Genomic DNA, 21,861 nt, shown 5'->3' on the forward strand with positions numbered 1-21,861 from the left:
TGGGTATCCTTCCAGATCTTTTTTTTCACATCTATATGTATGCATATAGAAATACAGAATTTTACTTTGGGGTGTGTGTGTGTGTGTGTGTGTGTGTGTGCGCGTGTGTGCATGTTCATTCAGTACATAAAGGGTTTCATGCTATAGGGTGTTGTTCTTTACCTTCCTTTCTCCACTTAACAAACCCTCTTGAAGCACTTTCCCTATAAGTAGCAGGGCCCTAAGTTCATTTGTATAGGCTGTGCCCTACACAAGGACACCAGACTAAAGCACTTAGTGGGGGCTGATGGGTAATCTGAGTTTTATTCATTAAGCCATGAACCTTGGCAGGGGCTGCATCCCTCCCAAGGGAAACAGTTTTCTAACTCAAATGGAAGTGGTGGATAAGTTATTGTGGCTCTGTCAGTGCATGTGAATCTACCTCATATTTGTAGCTACTGGGTAGTGATCTAAGGGATTATGGTACCATTACATTAAACAGTTTTCTGTTGATGGCCACATAGGATATTTCCAGTTCTTAGACCACTAGGAAAAAATTCTTTAATGAATAGTATTGGGCATACTAATTTTTTGCATGTATGCAATTCTCTAGGCTAGGTATCTAAAATTAGATTGCCAGGTTGAAGGATACTCCTACTTTAATTTTAATAGATACTGCTAAACTGCCCTCCAAATAAGGCAGAAATTTACATTTCTGAAGACATGGTCAAGATATTTTTTTCTTTTTTGACAATCTGATAGGGGAAAAACAGTAATTCTCATTCTTAACTTGCATTGTTATGATTACCAGTGCAGTTTAGGGTTTTAAATCATTATAATTTTTCTGTGAATAGCCTTTTTGTATGCTTTGACCATTTTTACTAGGTTGCCTTTTTATAACTTCTTAATTCTTCATTATATATGATCCAAATATTTTTGCTTAGTTTGTCAGTTGTATTTTAACTTTTATCAGTCTTTTCATTTGTAGGTTATTATACATTGTCGTGTCTCATAGAATATTTTGATTGTTCTGTTTTATTTTGTTTTGTTTTTAAGATATTTATGATTAATACTCCTTTCCTCTTGCAAGAGAATTTTAAAACCAATTTATCGTATGTAAGCATTTGTGAGTAAAATATGTTTTTTAAAGTAGGGATAGATAAATAAAGTAAAATTGACAAAATAATGACAGCCTTTAAGCTGATATTATCTTTCTCTGTTTTTGTATATGTTTAAAGATATTCATATTAAACAAGATTTTTTGTCTGCTTCCTTTGGGATTTTTTCCTTATCTTTATTTTTGCTCTTTAAGAATCAGCTTTCCAAGTTCCATTAAAAATCTCATGGGAGGGCTTCCCTGGTGGCGCAGTGGTTGAGAGTCCGCCTGCCGATGCAGGGGACATGGGTTCGTGCCCCGGTCCGGGAAGATCCCACATGCCGCGGAGCAGCTAGGCCTGTGAGCCATGGCCGCTGAGCCTGCACGTCCGGAGCCTGTGCTCTGCAACGGGAGAGGCCACAACAGTGAGAGGCCGGCGTACCGCAAAAAAAAAAAAAAAAAAATCCCATGGGAGTTTTGGGTTAGACTACTATGGGTTTATAAATTAAATTAATTGAAGGACAACATTTCATTCATTCATTCATTCAATAAACCCTTATTACGTGGCAATATGCAACCACTGCTCTAGATTCTTGGGTTACATCAGTGAACAACAAGCAAGGATTGCTACATTCTAGTGGGGAAACAGACAATATACACAACAAATTAGCTGTGAAACATATTAGAATTTTCCTATCCAGAACAATCATATAGCTCCTCATTTTTTCAGTATTCTTTTAGGTCTTTTGGTGACATTTTTGGTTTTCTCCATAAAAGATCTTGATTATTTCTCATTCAGTTACTTCTAGATATTGTACAGTCTTTGTTGTTACTATGATTGTTTTTTCTATTCCGTTTTTTAAATGGTGACACAAGAATGCTCCTGTGTTTTTCTTTGTTGAGCCAAATCCTTTTGTTGTTGTTGTTCTAATAGATTATCAGATTATTTTCTGAGATTTTCAAGGCACAAATTCTCTTCGTTTGTAATATAATCACTGTTTTGTTGTTGCTGCTATTGTTTTTGCTGTATCAGCCAGAACCTCAAGTACAATGTTGAATAGAATATGTGATAACAAGCATTCTTACTTTTTCTTAATATTGTAGGAGTGTTTCTAATGTTCCACCATTATCCTTAATATTTACTCTATTGTCTGATACTCCTAATCAAGTTAAGAATGTTGCCTTCCAAATACTTGCTACCTGAGAGAGTTTTTGTTGTTGTTCTATTTATCAAATCACTAATAAGTGGCCTGAAATAGGTTTTCAATGTTATAAGTGTCTTTTTGACATTTTTTGTTGTATGTTTTATATTAATCTGTTACCGTAGGGAATTAATGGATTTCTTATTGTGGAATTACTCTGGGGGAGAATCTAATTTTTATTGTCCTAATTTTTGTCTGAAGCCATGGAATGGCTTTCTCTGTGATATATTTCCATGTTCCTCAACCCCCACTATGCTTTGAATACATCTGTGGAACTTTTCAAAAACACACTAGCTTGGTCCTGTGCTACACCAACTGAATCTGAATTTGGTGGGTGGAGCCTTAGCATGTGGAAGTTTTCAAAGCTACACAAGAGTACTTATAATCAGCCACTATTGAGGACTTTTGCTCTCCCGTGAGCGGTCAGAGGTTCTCAAAGTGTGGCTCCCAGCAGCATCTGCGACAGCAGCATTACCTGGGAACTTGCTAAAAATGTAATGCTCCATCTCTATCACAGACCTACTAAGTCAGCAGCTCTCTGTGTTTAACAAGGTCTTCAGATGATTTTGATGCTCACTAATATTTGAGAACCACTGGTAGAGTTTGTTGTTGACAGAAAGAAAAAAAGAAGGAAAAGGAGGAGGGAAGGGGGAGAGGGAGGGAGGGAGGGAGAGAAGGAAGAAGGAAGGAAAGGGAGAGAGAAAGAAAAAGAAAGAAGGGACAGAGGGAGAAAGGGAAGGAAGGGGGAAGAAAGGAACAAATCATTAATAGGATGATTTATCTTCTAAATGTATAGATTGATAACTATAAGAAGATACCGCTCATGTGTGACTAAGTCTATTTTTTAATCTACCTGTATTCAGCCCAGATCTCTCAATGCATGTGAATTTGTTTGGGAAATATAACCTTTGGGGTCACCTGTAGAGTTGAAGAAAGTGCCTTATAGGACTAAAAGTGTTAGTGGCTACCTGTTTAACAGGAAGCAAAGCTGAATTGAATCAGGAGACTCAGATTTTCCAGTTCTGCCATTAACTGCCTTAATTTGCCAAGGTTATTATCACATCGGAAAAAAATGAGAGGATTGGGCTAGATAAATAGTTCCTATACTTCTTCAGTGTGAGGACTCTTCATTAATGTCAAAAAAGCCACAAACACACATCACATAATTAGTAGTTAGAAAATATTCAGTGGAAAAAAATTTACTCTGACTTTGCTCACTCATGGAAGATTTAGTACCAAACATTAACAATTTAAGTAAATCTGTAATCCTAAAAATATCACAAGAGCAGCCTTATGCATTTTTCACATTTAATTTTGCTACTAAAAAGAAAAAGTGACAAGTCTTAGATTTACTTGGGATTATTATAACACTGAATAAGATACTGAGAAAAAAAATTTACATTCTTTGAAGTTGTATAACGAAACTTTAGAGGCAGTTGATGTTCATTCATTCAAGGAAACAACCTTGTGAAAGACCTCTGCATTGGAATTTGAAACCAAGGAGTTTCCTCTGATATACCCAGGCAAGGGAGAGGCGTGTTAAGCAGAAGCAGCATTATTACATGAGTCAAAAATAGAGTTGCCAGATAAAATACAGGATTCCCAGTTACATTTGAATTTCAAATAAACAACAAAACATCTTTAGTATAAGTATATCCCATGCAATATTATCCCATGGAATATTTGGGACACATACTAAAAAATATATTTTGCATTTATCTGAAATTCAAATATAATTTTTGTTTGCTAAATCTTGTAATCCTAGTTGCAAATGAGAGAGAACATGGCATATTTGAGAAACCAAAAGTTCTGTACTTCTAGTACAGTATTTCCTAAAATATAGTGTGGTTTATGTGAGATTACATCAGATAGTATAAGGATTTTTTATTTTGATAATTTTGGCATTTGATACACATTAGAAAAATATAAGATTTTCACTTATATTTTATACAGCACTTATATATTAAAAATTCATTGTTTCAATTGAGATATAATTGACATATAGCATATTAGTTTCAGGTGTACACAGTAATGATTCGCTATTTGTACATATTGCAAATGATCGCCACATTGACTCCAGTTAACATTCAGCACTACAGATAGTTACGGTTTTTTGTGATGAGAACTTTTAAGATCTATTCTCTTAGCAACTTTCAAATACACAATACAGTATTATTAACTATAGTCACCATGTTTTACATTACATCCCATGACTTATTTATTTTATAAATGAAAGTTTGTACCTTTTGACCCCCTTCACACATTTTTCCCACCACCCTCCAACCAACCTGACTCTGGCAAGCACCAATCTGTCCTCTGTATCTATGAGTTCAACTTTTTTTTTTTGTTTTTTAGATTCCACATTTAAGTGAGATCATATAGTATTTTTCTTTCTCTCTCTGATTTAGTTCACTTAGCGTCATACCATCAGGGTCTATTCATGTTGTCACAAATGGCAAGATTTCATTCTTTTTTAGGCATGAATAATATTCTGTTGTTCATTTTCTTTATTTTCTTTATTCATTCATCCATTATTGGATGCTTACCTTGCTTCCATGTCTTGGTTATTGTAAATAATGCTGCAGTGAATATGGGGATACATTTATCTTTTTCAGCTAGTGTTTTTGTTTTCTTCAGATAAATACCTAGAACTGGGATGGCTGGATCATATGGTAGTTCAATTTCTTTATGTTTTGAGGAACCTACATACTCTTTTCCACAGTGGCTGCAACCAATTGACATTCCCACCAACAGTGCACAAGGGTTTCCTTTTCTCCACATCCTCACCAACACTTGTTATTTCCTGTCTTTTTTGTAATAGCCATTCTCACAGGTGTGAAGAGGTATCTGATTGCTGTTTTGATTTTCATTTCTCTGATAATTAGTGATATAGAGCATCTTTTCATATACCTGTTGGCCATCTGTACATCTTATTTGGAAAAATGTCTATACTCAGATCCTAAAAATGCAGTTTTGGCTGTAAAAATTGTCTAATTAAAGAAAAACATTAAGAAATATATAGTTGTCCTCAGAATGATTGAATTTGAGGAACACTGGGCAGGATCAAGGAGAATGATGAGAGGTAAAACTAGAAAAGTAGACAGAAGCCAGGTCAATACAGGACTCTTTTTCTAAATGAAGTCATGTATTTTTATGGAAAAGGAATAAATTTTTACTTATGCCTTTCTTTATTATCCACACCTAAGGAAAGACCATCACATTCCTGAAAATAGCTTATGGAATTTTAATGTTAAATAGATGTTTTTATATGTTTTCAAACCAGAAAAAGTCCTGTCTCCTTTAATACAATGAGCCCAAGCAAAGAACTACTGAGAAATGCTAAAGTAAGGAAGGAAGGAAGGGAAGAAGGGAGGGAGGGAGGGAGGAAGGGAGGGAGGGAGGGAGGAAGAGAGGGAGGGAGGGAGGGAGGAAAAAAGAAATGAAAAGAAAAAAAAAAAACTGCAGGGATTTGCAGATATCATGTAGGCATGATGACACAGGAGAAATAACCAACCCAGAAAGGCTGACTTTGTGTCTATAAATGTATTAAGTCTGCATCCAAGGTAGATTGACATCCAAGGTCACTTAATATATTAGTACTTAGAGTGAAGACTGGTTTCAGAATGCTTACCAAATTACTTAGGTAGAAATTATATCCCAGCCAAAAATGGGACTTTAACGCCAGTGGAGGAAGTCATCCTCAGGTTCCACTGGACAGAAAGGAACTGCTGCCCACATAGCTCTCTCCCGGTTCACACCTGCCACTTCTAGGCGCTCCTTAGGACCAGTTGCATAAATGTCCTTCTAAATCGTTCAGGAGACTTAGGCAATTTACAAAGTCCCAGCTAAGAAATGCTCCATTTGAAGCCTCATTGGAGTTTAAAAAGTGAACAAAGGGGAGACCAATATTCTTCACCATGCCTTTTAAATGAAAGGAGATAAATAGGGAGTGAACATAAACACTTAATGTAAAGCCACAATTTACCTATCAGTTAAAAGATTCCTTGTAGTAACTTTAAGTGAGGATAATATTTCTCTCTCTCCACCATCTAATATTAAAAAGATATTGCATATGTTATTATTCATTAAAGATAATATACAAAGATTTTTGTGTTTGAACAGACTATATCTGGCAAGTGGAAGATAGTAGCTGGGTTTTTTTTTTTTTATTACCTTTATTACCAGTCTACATCAATTTCATCTTAAAATGCACCCAAATAAAAATTAAGGCTGACTTATTTAACTTGCCTAGAAATTCTGACATAAAATAATTACATTATTTTTAGCTTCTGTGGGTCACCTCAGATGAAAATCTTCACTGCTTGTAAAGAAACACAGATTTAATAACTTTCTGGTTCTTTAAGCAGGATATTATGTTAAGAAAGGAAAGTCTAGAATGAGGAATTTATTGTCAAATGAAATTTATAACACTGATATGAGATTTCATACTAGTCCAGCTGGCTGTAGATCAAATAATTTCAGAATGAAATTGAGCCAAGCTTTTTGCTAAAAGGTCCCTTTCTTTTACGGGTGAGCAAGGAGCATTAGTAGCCCAGAATAGCAGTAAGATGTGTATGGAATCAAAGGCAGTGTACGGACCAGAACCTTGGATTAGGAATCAGGAAGTCTTAGTTCTATTCCTGGCCTAGTCTTTAATTTATTATGCCTGTCTATGTGATGCCACAACTCATTGACAAGCAGAACATTCAGGCAGTGCTGTGTTTGCTGAGCCAGATATCTACTATTTGGAAGCATCCGGGTATTTCACCGAATTTTTTGGTTTTCTTCCAAATGCTTGGCATAAGAAAAACAGAGCCTGTGCGTCTCTGAGGGAGGCACCCTTTTCTCTGGACCTCATGTTTGCCCCGTCTGTGAAATGTCCAGTAACATACAGTTCCTCCCCACTCCCTGTGTGTGCTCTGTTCTATGTTGTTCAATAAAGAGCATCTGGAGAAAGAGGAGGGTCAGAATTATATTCTTCAGATGGAAGGAAAGAAGGAGCATAGAGGCTCGGGTTCAAAGGATTTCAGTTTATGTCCCTGTAGAGAATAGCCCCCTAAAAACTCTGTTTATCTCCCCCAGATACCATGTGATCAAAGTGACTTCACTGCCCAGGACTAAGTAGCTCTTGGAAGTAAAGAAGGAGATCTTTCGGATTGCCCAATGAACACCATGTGGCTTGGCCATTTTAGGTTTTGACAACAAATCAAATTGAAAAGAAGTTTCTTGTGTAATTTTCCTAAGTATCTACTGACTTGTGTTTGAAAAAGATACAACTGGAGATTTCTTCCACAGTAGCTACATGTATTATCTATGCCTTGACATCAGCTGGTTATAGTCTCAAGACAACAGGATGTTTCTGTTGTTAGCAGGAGACAGACACATACTGGGAAAAAGAGAGATATATCATATCATTGACTCAAGGTCAGCTCACAGCCAACGAAATACTTTTCCTCATTAAAAGAACAGATTGTGGCTATCCCATTAAGAATACCCTGTTCATATTCTAAACAGGCACTTAATTCTTAGGCCGCATTAAAGAGGGTGTACAGAACATGGGGAAATACTTGCCTTCTCTGTCTTCATGGTCAGAGAACATGTAGAGTAATATATTTAATCCTGGTACCAACCATTAATTGGGTCATTGACAGTTATATCCAGAGAAGAGTAAACAGAACTAATAAGGATTTGAAAACATGTCATATAAGAAGTAAAGGAACTGAGGATGATTTACCTAGAAAAGGAAGAAAATGGGCACAACATAGTGTTTCAAATATTTGAAAGGCTGTTTCATGGAATAGGCACTACTTATGCTGTCTGGTTCTGGGGGGAGAAACTGGGAAGTTAGAGGAAGGCAAAATTTGTCTCCATAACATTTCTAAAAATTATAACTGTACAAATATGAAATCGGTTGCTTCCTATGAAATGATGTATAGCACGTAGTAGATGGTCAATAAACATATCTTGAACGATTGTTAAATAAAAGTGTAAAGAATTGGACCAGATGCTTCAAAGGTGTCTTGCAATAAATTGTGGTCATTGGTGTTCTTCCAAAACATAGTTTCTGTATGCTGGAAAGAATGGAAACCAGGGTGTATTAGTCGTGTGGCATTGCTGGACATACAATATGGTGAGGTTCCAAAAATGTTTGGTTGTCAATATGTGGTGAGAACTCTAAAAGATTAAAAAGGCACAGTAAATCACTCATTTGCTTACATCCTGCCCATAGCCCCATAGCACACAAAGAATAAAATTGACCTCTTTATAGTGACCTTCATGACAGAATATAATTTGACTCCTGTTTATATTCAACCTCATTTTGTCCTAGCACCCACTCACTCCCTCACTCACTTTCCCTCTCCTGGCTTCTCTAACCTTTTTTCAAATCCTCTTATTCACCAAACTCATTCTTACCTCAGTGTCCTCGTATCACTCTTCACCCTGCGTGGGACACTGCTTTCCCAGTTCTACTACTCCTCACTCCCTCCCTCCCTCCCTTCTTTCCTTCCTGCCCTTTCTCTTTCTCTCTCTCTCTCCTTTTCTCTCTCTCCATCTCTATCTCCATCTTTCTCTCCTCTACCTCATTTTTTTCACCCCATCATGATTTACTCCCACTTCTTCTCTGACCACCCTCTACAAGGTGGGACACTCCACCTGCAGTTACTGTTTACCTCATTACCCTATTTATTTTCTTCTTACACTTGTTCCTATTGGAAACGATCTTATTTATGAATTTGTTAACTTTAATTATTTGTCTTCTCATGTTGACTATAATATTCAGGACAGCAGAGATTTTCTATCTCTTGTTCATTGATGAACATTTTGTCCCTTTCATAGTGCTTGGCCCAGAATAGCTGTGACTGCAGGAAAGAAGGAAAGAAAGATGGGAAGGGAGAGAATTGTACATCTTGGCTTTGATTTAAGGAGGTTAAGTTAAGTTACTGAAATACCTAGAACTAAGGCAGCTTCGCTTATTAAGAAGTTCCTCTTCTTGGCCTATAGTGACAGCATGAAATGGAAGCTCCACTGTAGGGTTCAACCTCGCCAGAATCTGCAAATGCACAACTCTGTTTTCAGGCATGAGCTGTTCGCTGGAGTTTAGCCATGGACATATGAAAGGTTAGAACTTTGCGAAATATTCATACTTGGGCTTTAACAACAAGGACAAAAAATGTATCCAAAGCATCTGATTTGTAGCCAACTCAACTTTGTGACGTTTAACTAATGTGTAACATACTATATGAGTCTGTGTACTTGACACTTCAGGCTGAACGTTGTAATAGATGGTGAATAAAGAAGCATCCATGAAGAAAAGGGAAAATCAATAGGCTTATTTCTCTAAAGAAATATCTTAGACCAAGGCTGTTTTGTTTTATTCTTTTGGCAGATAATTTAAAATAATTTGATGCTCAGCCAGTGGATTTCAGAAAGGTTTTAAAGCACAAACTCAGCATCTAGTTAATTCAAAAACAAATTATTTCTGAGGCTACTACTGATAGGTCTAGGATAGCTGCAGGGTATACTGTTTTTTCCAACATTAACTTAGTAGCTGGAAAAATATCAAGATATATTTTCTAAGGCTTTGGGAAGTGTTATTTCACTTGCTCCTGTTGATTTCATTGTTATTATTATTCCTGAAAATGTATTGCGTATGCAGTGTAGAACTTGACTCTGTGTCTGCCAGGTAGAAAAACTTCATCTTTGTGCTTGAGGATGTTATTACTGGGGAATGAAAGACAATCACACAAAAACATACGTGGATATGTGTAGAGATGCAAAGAACATTATCTTCCCAAACACAACTTTGGTTTAAAAGAGAAGGAAATTATATAAGTAAACACATTGGGGGAGTAATTAAGGGGACTTTGAGTCTTCTATTCAGGCAGATTCTTCCATTTACTGGATTATTTAGAAGAGAATCAAACTGAGTAATCTCTAATATGTCTGGGACTCTATTTTAAGGTATAAGCAGGGTTTTACTATAAATAACATTCTTTTAAATATAACAAAGTTCTGTAGCATTGAGGAATATGATGTATAGTAAGGTTCAGGTCTGTTTGCAAATATCCTGGCCCTTCTTAGGCACAATAAAACTTTATTATGACAAAAGTTCTGTAATTCTCTGTCAGAGACTCATTAAATGTTTTAGACAGCAGGGACGATGGAAGGAAATTGAAGAAATAATCATAGCATAGTACCCTAAAGGAATTAACATAACTCAAAAAAATTCTTAATTTATTCTCAAAATTAATGACTTTGTGGAAACAGGGCTAGGTCTTTCAATTTGACATTAATCTTTAAACCAAGCACAAGTTCAGATTACACAAATAACTTGTCCATGTTAGCTGAATTAATGATTTTTTGACCAACTTAATCTAATTAACCAATTATTTGACATGTGAAAGATTATTATTATTAACAGTCTGCTATTAATATTAACAGATAGTTAATATTAGCTAATCTAATTTCATCTATAGCATTAGATGAATCCATGAAATTACCCGAGTCCTTGTTCTTTGGGGTCCCCCCTAATGTTGACTAGGGAATTTAGGGTGATTAAAAGTAAAAGGCCCAGAACAAAAGATCTGATTCAGACAGTCACCTCATTCATACCACTACTAATCCCATCACCTCAGCAAAGCCTCCAAATTACTCCCTTGTGCCTGCACCCCTCAGGCTTCCATCATGGTATAGTTTCCCTTTGAGGTCACCACTGATGGTCCTTTTAAAGCTGATTTCACCCAGGTAAATATCTCAGACAGATGAGAAGATGGCAAGGGCAACATGAGTCACAAATGATGACTTGCCTCAAAAGGGCTGGTCCTGAGCCTGTGACATCCCTCAATAGATTATGCTTCTAAGGAAACTTACAGCGCTTTCCATGTTTTGTTTTGTTTTGTTCTTTTACCCGGTACTCTCCCCAACCCTGATATCTTGCACATTACAGAAAGTCTGAAAGTTTTCTAATACTAACTGAATTGATTTGAACACCCAAGAATAGTAAACAGTCATGCCCAAATAACTCTATATGGTCAGTAAGAAGCTTTAGTTACTTTTATAAACAAAACTATATCCATAAATATGTCTATATTATAGAGAGCTCAGAATAAGTAACCATTATTCATACGATTGTGGAGGCTTTTTTCAAAAGTGTGTGAAAGAAAAGAAGCTTGAAAATAAATACTGGCAATGACATAGCTTGAAGCAGCAGTGAGTAAATGGCCCCATGCAAAAAAACAAAACTAAACTAAACAATCCTGCCTTGTTTGATTCTTTTCCTATGTTTTACTATACTCAGAAATATTCATCCAAAAATATCATCTTGTATGCATCCTTAAATGTCTAACCCGCAAACAATTATTAGTATGTTATAATTGATTTGTACTATGACAAAAGAAGAGTAAACATACAACTTTTCTCAAGAATAATTAATTGGAAATTGTAAGTAAGTATCAGTACTGATATGATGTTATACTTCCTTTTCATTGTGCCTTGCTCTAGAAAATATATATTTAATATGCATGTAAAATGCTTTCTTGGCAGGTGGTCAGTATCTTTCCAATGAAGAGCACATTGATGGTACAGAATAGAACTTCCCTTCCCCCCTGAAGTAGAAGACTGCCTATTATTCAGTGTCCTTTTTGTCACATTGAAGAACAGAGAACTTTTTATTTTTTCCAAGAAATGGCCTTTCAGATTCAGTAACAACATGTTCTGTTCCTCAGGAAATAAGAGAAGATCGAGATAGGGTGCGGCTAGACTCGATGTTGTTGCTGATCATGAAACTGGACCAGCTTGATCAGGACATTGAGAACGCTCTCAGCACCAGCTCCTCTCCGTCCAGCACACCAACCAACCTTCGGCGGCAAGTCCCTGTGAGCTTCCCACTTCCCACTTCTTTGCATGTGAACGTGATGTCTCTACTTTGTATAGCCCCTCTTGCAAATGAAACATGTTGGATGGCCCCACTACCCACATGGGACCCTGATAGTGTTCCATAAATGTCACTCAAATCATTCTAGGCTTCATGCAGAGTCCATAAGAGAAGTGTGTGATTCAAAAGAAAATGGTTATTACTAGACAGGAAAGAGGGTCATTTTGGGAAATTATTTTGCTTCCTACTGATCAGATTCTCTTCATTGTCATTGTTTCCCTAATTGTTGGTCTTCCTTGATATGCTATAAATGCCATTAGCAGTGCTCTGTTGATCTTGTTTAGTGTCTTATTTCCAGTGTCCCACAAATTTACATTGCATATAGAAGATGGTTAATAAATATTTGCTGGACAGATGGATGAATGGTTGGATGGATGAATGGTTCATTGGATGAATGTGTGGGTCGATGAATGGATGTATAGATGGGTGGGTGAGTAAGTGGATGGATGGACGGAGGGATGGATGGATGGTTGCTGGTTGAACTAACCAAGCATATTACAAAAAAGAATTTATGAAATCAGCTTGAGAACACTCTAAAATTCACTTAGTGAAACACAATGAATAGGACAGAGGTGAAAATTTTATTCTACTGTGCATTAGTTTCAAATAAGATAGACACTCCTATCAGATTCTAACACAAAATAAAATTTAGAAGACATAGATCCCAAAATGTCTATACACTTTACATATTTAATATTAGCTTCAATTAAATGGCTTAGTTTTTGCAGATCTAGCAAATGTGATGGTAGAATTTACTTATAATTAAGCCATGCATTCCTTTTCAATTAATCTATCACTTTTGATATTCAGTAATCAACACGTTAATTCAAGAAATTTTGTAATTACCTAAGATCAAAGGGGTGGAAAATGTTATATATATATATATATATATATATATATAAAGCACCTTTCAAAATAGAACTATTCTGTATCAAATTCTTTAATTTGTATAGTTCTACTATTGATTCTGAAGTTATTCAAAACTCATTCTGACTGTGGTGCAGAATATTTAAAGTCAATAAACAAGTTAAAATAATGGCTAACCTAAGTATAAACGAAGTATTAATACTATTCTAAATGCGTTATGTATGTTAACACAATCATTCCTTACAACATTGTTCAGATGAGTAAAAAGAATAGAGACAGTAATTGTATGTGCCAGAGCTGGCACAGAAGCCCAGCCAGTCTTGATCCAGAGCCATGTCACTCAACCACTATCCCATACTGCCTTTCCTAGCTGGCTATAATGGAAATCTGATAGCTTGAGCAAAAAACATTTTTGATTAAAAAATGAATAAATATGAAATTAAATGCTTTGACCTAGAAAGCTGGTAGGAATGACATTTTTCTTTTAATAATTTTTCTTCATCCTTCAGGATTCATCTCAAATGTTTTCTTTACAGTGAAGTCTTCCCTAAATCTCCTTCTGTCTTCCCAGACAGAATCGCTTACTCCTTCCCTGGTGCCGCCATAGCGTCTTGCATATACTTTAGTAGGACAGGCACCCAGATGGAGGAAACGCAGTGAAAGTGATCTCCTGAGGCCAAAAAGAAGGGATGTTTTCTCGTTTACATATGAAGGGTGTAGAAGCTTCAAACTCATTTTCATCAACACTTTAAAGCCCAATTTTTCAATAGGAGGTGCTTCTCAGTACTTTTGCCATTAATGTAGGTGTGGAATACATTTTCTCTTGAAAGTTTTCTGGTGTGAATTGCTATCTCTCCCTATCTCTTTACTTGCTCCCCTTTTCCCTCTATATTGACCTTTCCTCAATCCCATGTATTTAGGGAAAAAAGCACAGCCCAGATTTCTGCTAAATACAACTCCATATTGTTGTCTCCATCTCAGAGAGCAAAACAGCCCTTACCTGCTAGATATGGTTCTTTGTTGAGTGGTAAAGACAATGCAAAACAAGAGCTAAGGTGGGTGATGATTAGGATTTGTCTGCATCTACATCTCTGCCTCCATTTAAAGTGTAAACTGGATTTTATATTGCATGCACTATCTCATGGACCATCACCACCCTTGCTGAACAAGGGTTAATTCTGTAAATAAAGATGTATTTCTGAGTTTTTAGTTCAACAGATACTTGAAATAGGCCAAATAATACAGTAGAAACATAAACTTTGGAGTCTGCAGGCCTGAGTTCACATGCCAGCTCTACAACTGAATATCTGAGAACATAAGAAAAGTATTTAATTTCTCAACTTCAGGTTCATGTAAAAAGAGGAGACATTGTTTCCTACTTAATGGCTTGTTGGGAGGAGTAAATGAAAGAACACGTGTGAGATGCATTACAAAGATCTGGCACAGAGTACATATTTAGTATTTGTTAATGCCATTGCCTTCTCTCATGTGCTCACTCACACCAGACACTGGGTTAAAGGTAAATAAGACATAGCCTGCATCCCTAGAAACTTCTTTTTGTGTCTGTGTTTTTCTAGGTTGTCCCTTTTTCTTTATTTCTGTTCCTTGGTATTTAAAGCTAATTTTAACATTCTCTCGTCATCAGAATTTTTTCCACATGCGATTTTCATTCCTTTTGATAATTGTACCATGGAATAAGTGGATTATAACAAGTAATTATGACCTTGATTGTCCACCAAGGAGTGCTGTCCCAGATTCAGAGGAGAAACCCCCTCTGCCACACCCTCATACTCCACTGTGAACGTACAGTTTAGCAAGGAGGGCAAGACATACAATGAAACAGTGACCTCAGTTTGAGATTATTTGTAAGAAAATGCTGGAGTGAGTTCTACATATAATAAAGGGGGTAAAGAATAATATGGGCTGGAGTCTTTAAGAATAGCTTCAAAGAGAAAAACATATTAAAATAAGGGTAGATGTAAAAATGTATAGAAGGCTGCCTTGATAGAGCCTGACAAGTGAGGGTCAGGCAGATCTGAGCTTTAATGTCAGCCCTGCCACAGAACATGAATTTGGTCAGGTTACTTGCCTTAAGCTTTGGCTTCATCATCCAGCAGGTAGTGATAAAAATATCTTCCACATAGAGTTTGTGAACATGGAAACAGAGAATGGCTGTACAGCATTGTCTTTAAATGGTAAAAAAAAAAATTAATATTTATTATTTTACCTCAGAATTATTGTATTGTTAGAAGGATGCAAGGTTACCCTGTTATTTGCCTAATCAAATCATAAATAGGAAGGCAAAATTAGTGCAAATGATTTCTGATAAATGTAAACTATAAATGGCTTATAAACTACCTGCTACTTATGATTGTGCATTTGATGTTTATAAATTACCTGCTATTTATGACTATCCATTTGATGTTGATTCAATTTGAAATCTTAATGAACCATTTTTCTCTTATGGTAAAATGTAAAATGTCTTTTCTGTGCAAAAAAAAAGAATAGATGACCCTTAATCTGAAAGCACTCAGGGCATGAGAAATTTGGTTATGGTTATATGTTTTACACACACACACACACACACACACACACACTTAAAGAATTTAGTATTATGTTTCATATTTATTATTGTTATGTATGTCTTTTATACCCTTTCTTTTTTATGTTTGTTTTCTACTTTTTTCTTTTCTTTTTTTTTTGTAGCTTTATTGAAATAGAATTGACATATAACATTGTATAAGTTTAAGGTATACAATGTGATGATTTGATACAGTTTTTTTATGCAAAATAATTACCACAGTAAGGTTAGTTAACACATCCATAAACTGGTATAATTACAGTTGTGTGTGTGTGTGTATGTGTGTGGTGAGAACATTTAATATCTACTCTCTTACAACTTTCAAATATATAATACAGTGTTGTTAACTGTAGTCGCCAAAATGAAGATTAGATCCTCAGAACTTATGCTTCTTATAACTGGAAGCTTGTACCTTCTGACCAGCATGTCCCCATTTTCCCCACATTCCATCCCCTAGCAACCACCACTTCACTCTGTTTCTATTTTGGCCTTTTTTTTAGATTCCACATATAAGTGAGATCATACAGTATTTGTGTTTCTCTGTCTGACTCATTTCACTTAGCATAATGCTCTCCAGGTCCTTCCATATTGTCACAAAAGGCAGAATTTCCTTCTTTTCTATGGCTAAATAATATTCCATTGTATATATATATATACCACATTTTCTTTATCCATTCATCCATCTATAGACACTTCAGTTATTTCTGTGTCTTGGCTATTGTGAATATAATGCAGCCATGAATATAGGGGCGCAGATGTCTCTTTAAGACAGTGATTTCATTTCCTTTGGATGTATATGCAGATGTGGACTTACTGGATTATATGGTAGTTCAATTTTTTTTTTTTTTTTTTTTTTTTTGCGGTACGCGGACCTCTCACTGTTGTGGCCTCTCCCGCTGTGGAGCACAGGCTCCGGACGCGCAGGCTCAGCGGCCATGGCTCACAGGCCCAGCCGCTCCGTGGCATGTGGGATCTTCCCGGACTGGGGCACGAACCCGTATCCCCTGCATTGGCAGACGGACCCCAACCACTGCGCCACCAGGGAAGCCCTATTTTTATTTTTTGAGGAACCTCCATACTGTTTTCCATAGTGACTATACTCATTTACATTCCCACCAACAATGCACTAGGATTCCCTTTTATGATAGCTGTTCTGACAAGTGTGAGGTGATACCTCATTGTAGTTTTAATTTGCATTTCCCTGATAATTAGTGATTTGAGCACCTTTTCATGTACCTGTTGGCCATTTGTGTCTTTGGAAAAAATGTCTACTCAGGTATTTTGCTTATTTTTTAATCAGATTATTTGTTTTTTGCTATTGAGTTGAATGAGTTCCTTATACATTTTGGATATTAACCCCTTATCTAAGGTTTGCAAACATTTTCTCGTAATTCTATAGGCTGCATCCTTCATTCTGTTGATTGTTTCCTTTGCTGTGCAGACGCCATTTAGTTTGATATAGTCCCATTTGTTTATTTTTGCTTTTATTACTTGTGCTTTCGGTGTCATACCCAAAAAATTGTTGCCAGGACCAATGTCAAGAAGCTTTTGCTCTATGCTTTCTTCTAGGAGTTTTATAGTTTCAGATATTACATTTACGTCTTTAATTTATTTCAAGTTAAGGTTTATGAGTGGTGTAAGATAGGGGTCCAGTTTCATTAATTTGCATGTGAATATCCAATTTTCCCAACACCATTTACTGAAAGGACTATTTTTTCCCTATTGAATATTCTTGGCCCCCTTGTCAAATGTTAGTTGACTGTATATGCATGCTTTTATTTCTGTGCTCTCTGTTCTATTCCATTGGTCTGTGTGTCTGTTTTTATGCCAGTACCATACTGTTTTGATTACTACAGTACTATAATTTGAAATAAGGGAATGCGATGGCTCCAGCTTTGTTATTATTTCTCAGATTGCTTTGGCTACCCAGGGTCTTTTGTGGTTCCATACAAATTTTAGGATTGCTTTTTCCTATTTCTGTGAAAAATGCCATTGAAATTCTGACAGGGGTTGCACTAAATCTATAGATCACTTTGGGTAGCATGGACATTTTTCACAATTTTAATTTTTCCAATTCAGGAACATGAGCTATCTTTCCATTTATTTGTGTCTTCTTCAATTTCTTTCATCAGTGTCCTGTAGTTTCTAGTGTACAGATCTTGTGCCTCCTTGGTTACATATTAATATTTGTCAGTTTGGTTATTCTTTCATAAAACAATATTTATGAGCATATTCTAGGTGCCAGGCACTATTCTAAGCCTGGGGAATGTATCAGTGAACAAGACAGGTGAAGCCCCTGCTCTTGTGATGCATAGATTCCAATAAAGGGAGACAAAAAAGATTTGAAATAGAAATGAATGAAAGGTAGATAGATGGTCAGATAGAGAGATAGATACATACGTACATACATAGGTAGAGATGATGGACGGATATTGTTGATACGTGGTAGATAAACAAGGTAATAAGATCGTAAAATAGAAAATGATACACTGTGGAGGTTGAAGAGAGGAAAATATTTTAGTTTGAACTGTCAAAGGATGCTTCTCTGAGGTAGTGATATTCAAACTGAGAGCTGAGTGACAAGAAAGGGACAGCAAAGGGAAATACTTGGACAAGGGACAAGAAAGGGCGTAGTCCCTGCCGTAAACACCACCTTGGTGTACTAGGAGGACTGACAAACAGCAAGTATGGCAGAGCATACAGAAACAATAGAATGATAGAGCATAAGGCCAGAGAGTCGGGGTGCAGCGTAGATGATATTTAACCATATGGGCCATGGTGAAGTTGAGATGTAGAAAGAGTGGACATAAAGATTATCAAATCATAATTTTCTCAGGTTAACATTATAGAGTGATGTGTGCCTTCACACCCTCCCCTTTGCATTCTCCTCACCCTTGCCTTTCCTCTGTGTTCTCACGTATAACACAAAGATATCATTTGGTAAATTAAATGCACAGCCTTTGGAGGGATTACATTGTAATTGCATTCATTCAACAGACATGTCTTATCCACATACTGTACACTAGTTGCTCAGAAGGCATATGATGTTAATAATAACAATATTTACAGTAATGCCCAGCATTTAATGAAAATGATTATGTGCCTGTTACATGCACTTTGCATATATCTTGCTTAATCTTCATAAACCTGTATGAGTGCATGCTATCATTACACTCATTTTCAAATGAGGGAATTGAATCACACATGACAAAGAGTAATTCCTGCCCTCAAATAGCTTATAGTTCGTTAGATAGACATACACTTGAGCTAAATGATTCCAGGCTATTATGGTAGGTGTCACCATGGAGATCTGATGGGAACATAGAAGAGAGTGAGGTGAGAAGAACTGAGAACTATCTTTTCATTTGACACTCATAACCCTGTTGCAAGAGGGATGTAGAGTGGGTTACTCAAAGTCACACAATGAGCAAGGGCTGTCTATGGGCTTCTTCCTCCTGACTTATTGCAGTGTCCCGGCTAGCTGCCCCTACTGCCCTTTCCAATGCACAATCAGCTGTGAAATTATCAAAGTAGTTTGCTACCTCTTTTTCAGTATTTGCATTCCAAAATCAGACCCTCTGAAGAGTACAATTGTTGATACAAAATAATGCATGGTTATGGGTGACGTGTCACTGTCTGTTGTCATAACTCTGTGGTGTGTCCATGTGTGTTGGGAGAAGGAGGAGGTGGAAAGGTGTTGGAGGTGGGAGAAAGGCATGTAGAGAGTGTGGACATGCCCTTCATATCAATGCATTTTTTTCATAGGATCTGGAATCAGGATCTGAGAGTGGAGCAGATAACACTTCGGTAAATCAGACACAAATAAATCTGTCTTCTAACACCGAGTCCACTGACCTACCATCTTCCACCTCAGTGGCCAGTTCTGGAACCAAACCCAAGTCTATGGTAAGTTGTTAATTATAACAGTCAGTTTCCACATGAAGTGTCGATTATCTTCAGGTAAGAGTTGATATCTCATCTATTCAGTTTAGAAGAAATACTCTTGGATTCTTAGTTGCAGTGACTTGATAGTACTTAATTAAATACAGCCCAACATATGCTGTTTTTTTGTTTTATAAGTGTTTACACAAGTACTTTACTAACATAGGTCATTGTTCCAGAATTATGCAAAATATGGTGTTAAATTTTATTACTGGATACTGAAAACTTGAAAGAACCAAGAATGCAAAATGTAAAGATGATTCTCCCTGTATTATTATTCTGACTAAATGGCTTACCAATGGGAAAATTAATGCATGGATGGATGGATGGATGGATAGATAGATAGATTAAAAAGTAGAGATATATAAGATCACACACATGATAAGTTTTATGTGGGTATTGAATGACATAGCACATGTCAAGTGCTTAGTGAAATGCTTGGCACAGAAAAAATACTGAAAAAATGTAAGCTACTATTGCTATTATTATGATGCTTCATAGACTTTACAGTGTTACCAAAACAAATGAAAAGGAGAATCACTACATGTAGTAGTATAGCACAGTGACTTGTGAATAGAAGACATTTTCCTTTAAGTAAAAAGTTGAACTGCAACAGGAAAGCAGTATTTGACTCTAAAGGTAACATTTATGGAGGAAGTAATTACTACTTCAAATATCTAAAGTCCCAGCAGCTCCAAAATAACCTTTCCTAGTTTAGTGAAAATCATAGTGTCGTATTATTTTTTAAATGCCCATGTTAGCTTAACACAGAGAAACAAGTTTGGATTGCTTTTCTGCCTGCCTTTAAAATAAAAGGCAAATCTGAAATAAAACTAAAAAGAGAAAACTTGAATTTAAAATGTAGTATGTATGTTCAACTGCAAGAATATCTAGAGTATTTTTGATGGAATAAATATTTATTGAACACCTACGATGTGCCGTGTGTTATGCAAGATAAAAAAGACTTGGAGAGCAATAAAAATATATTCTCTGTCTTTAAATATCTCACAGTCTAGCAAGGGAGGGAGGCATGTAAACAATGAAATGCAATGACATGCTGTATGGTAGTGCTGTATATACAGGAAATAGGAGGAACCAATGACATACTACCCAATGCTATTTTGCGGTACACTGAAAAAATAGGGTCAAAAATAATGTGTGCCAATGGGCAGACTGCAGTGACGTGTTGCTCTTCTCTTCCACAATCGCTAGAGAAGGTTGAAATGCAAAATTCAAATATGAAACTCAACAATCTCATTTTACCACGTTCTTATTAAGGGAAAAGATACAAGCCTCTTAAGAGTTTTAGCTTGGGGCTTCCCTGGTGGCCCAGTGGTTGAGAGTCCACCTGCCGATGCAGGGGACATGGGTTCGTGCCCCGGTCCGGGAAGGTCCCACATGCCGCAGAGCGGCTTGGCCCGTGAGCCATGGCCGCTGAGCCTGCGCGTCCGGAACCTGTGCTCCGCAGCGGGAGAGGCCACAGTGGTGAGAGGCCCGCGTACCGCAAAAAAAAAAAAAAAAAAAAATTTTAGCTTGAAGGTTTGGGAACAATTGGAGCGTTGGCTTTTTGAACACTGGGGACAGGTGTGGGGCTGACATATAAGAAGTAAGTAGAGGGACTTCCCTGGTGGAGCACTGATTAAGAATCCGCCTGCCAATGCAGGGGACACAGGTTCGAGCCCTGGTCTGGGAAGATCCCACATGCCACAGAGCAACTAAGCCCGTGTGCCGCAACTACTGAGGCTGCGCTCTAGATCCCGCGAGCCACAACTACTGAGCCCACGTGCCACAGTTACTGAACCCCGCGTGCCTAGAGTCCGTGCTCCGCAACAAGAGTAGCCACTGCAATGAGAAGCCTGAGCTCTGCAACGAAGAGTAGCCCCTGCTCGCTGCAACTAGAGAAAGCCCACGCACAGCAACGAAGGCCCAATGCAAACAAAAATAAAATAAAGAAATAAATGTATTTTTTTAAAAAAAGAAGTAAGTAGAAAGGAAGGTGAATTCCCTTTTTTAAAGGTATTTATGCTTAAATTAGCTTTTTAAAGCACCTTCTATTGTCCCTAAGAGTGTTCTTTTCACTCTAACATTTTTTCTGTGTTCATCATTTACTTTAGAATAATTACTGTTGGTATCCACTATTTCTCCCTTGAAACGTACATATTTTAGAGTGTAGTCACCTTATAATTTGTAACCATTGCTACAACTCTGTGTGCAGTTCCTTAGTCTTTTTTCAATGCTCCCATGCTTATAAATGTGGTCA

The 21,861-nt window shown here is 36.8% G+C and overlaps 1 protein-coding gene across 1 annotated transcript in view; it reads left to right on the plus strand.

Annotated features, from left to right (window-relative positions):
- The window catches only part of DLC1 (DLC1 Rho GTPase activating protein), a 398,279-nt gene that overhangs the window by 85,726 nt on the left and 290,692 nt on the right, over positions 1-21,861 (plus strand). Inside the window, exons 3-4 of the mRNA XM_030832119.3 lie at positions 12,003-12,152; positions 19,425-19,565. Coding sequence (XP_030687979.2) covers positions 12,003-12,152; positions 19,425-19,565 — 291 coding nt within the window. The remainder of the gene's footprint in view (positions 1-12,002; positions 12,153-19,424; positions 19,566-21,861) is intronic.

Source organism: Globicephala melas, chromosome 21 (assembly GCF_963455315.2).
Source record: "Globicephala melas chromosome 21, mGloMel1.2, whole genome shotgun sequence".
Classification (NCBI taxonomy): domain Eukaryota; kingdom Metazoa; phylum Chordata; class Mammalia; order Artiodactyla; family Delphinidae; genus Globicephala; species Globicephala melas.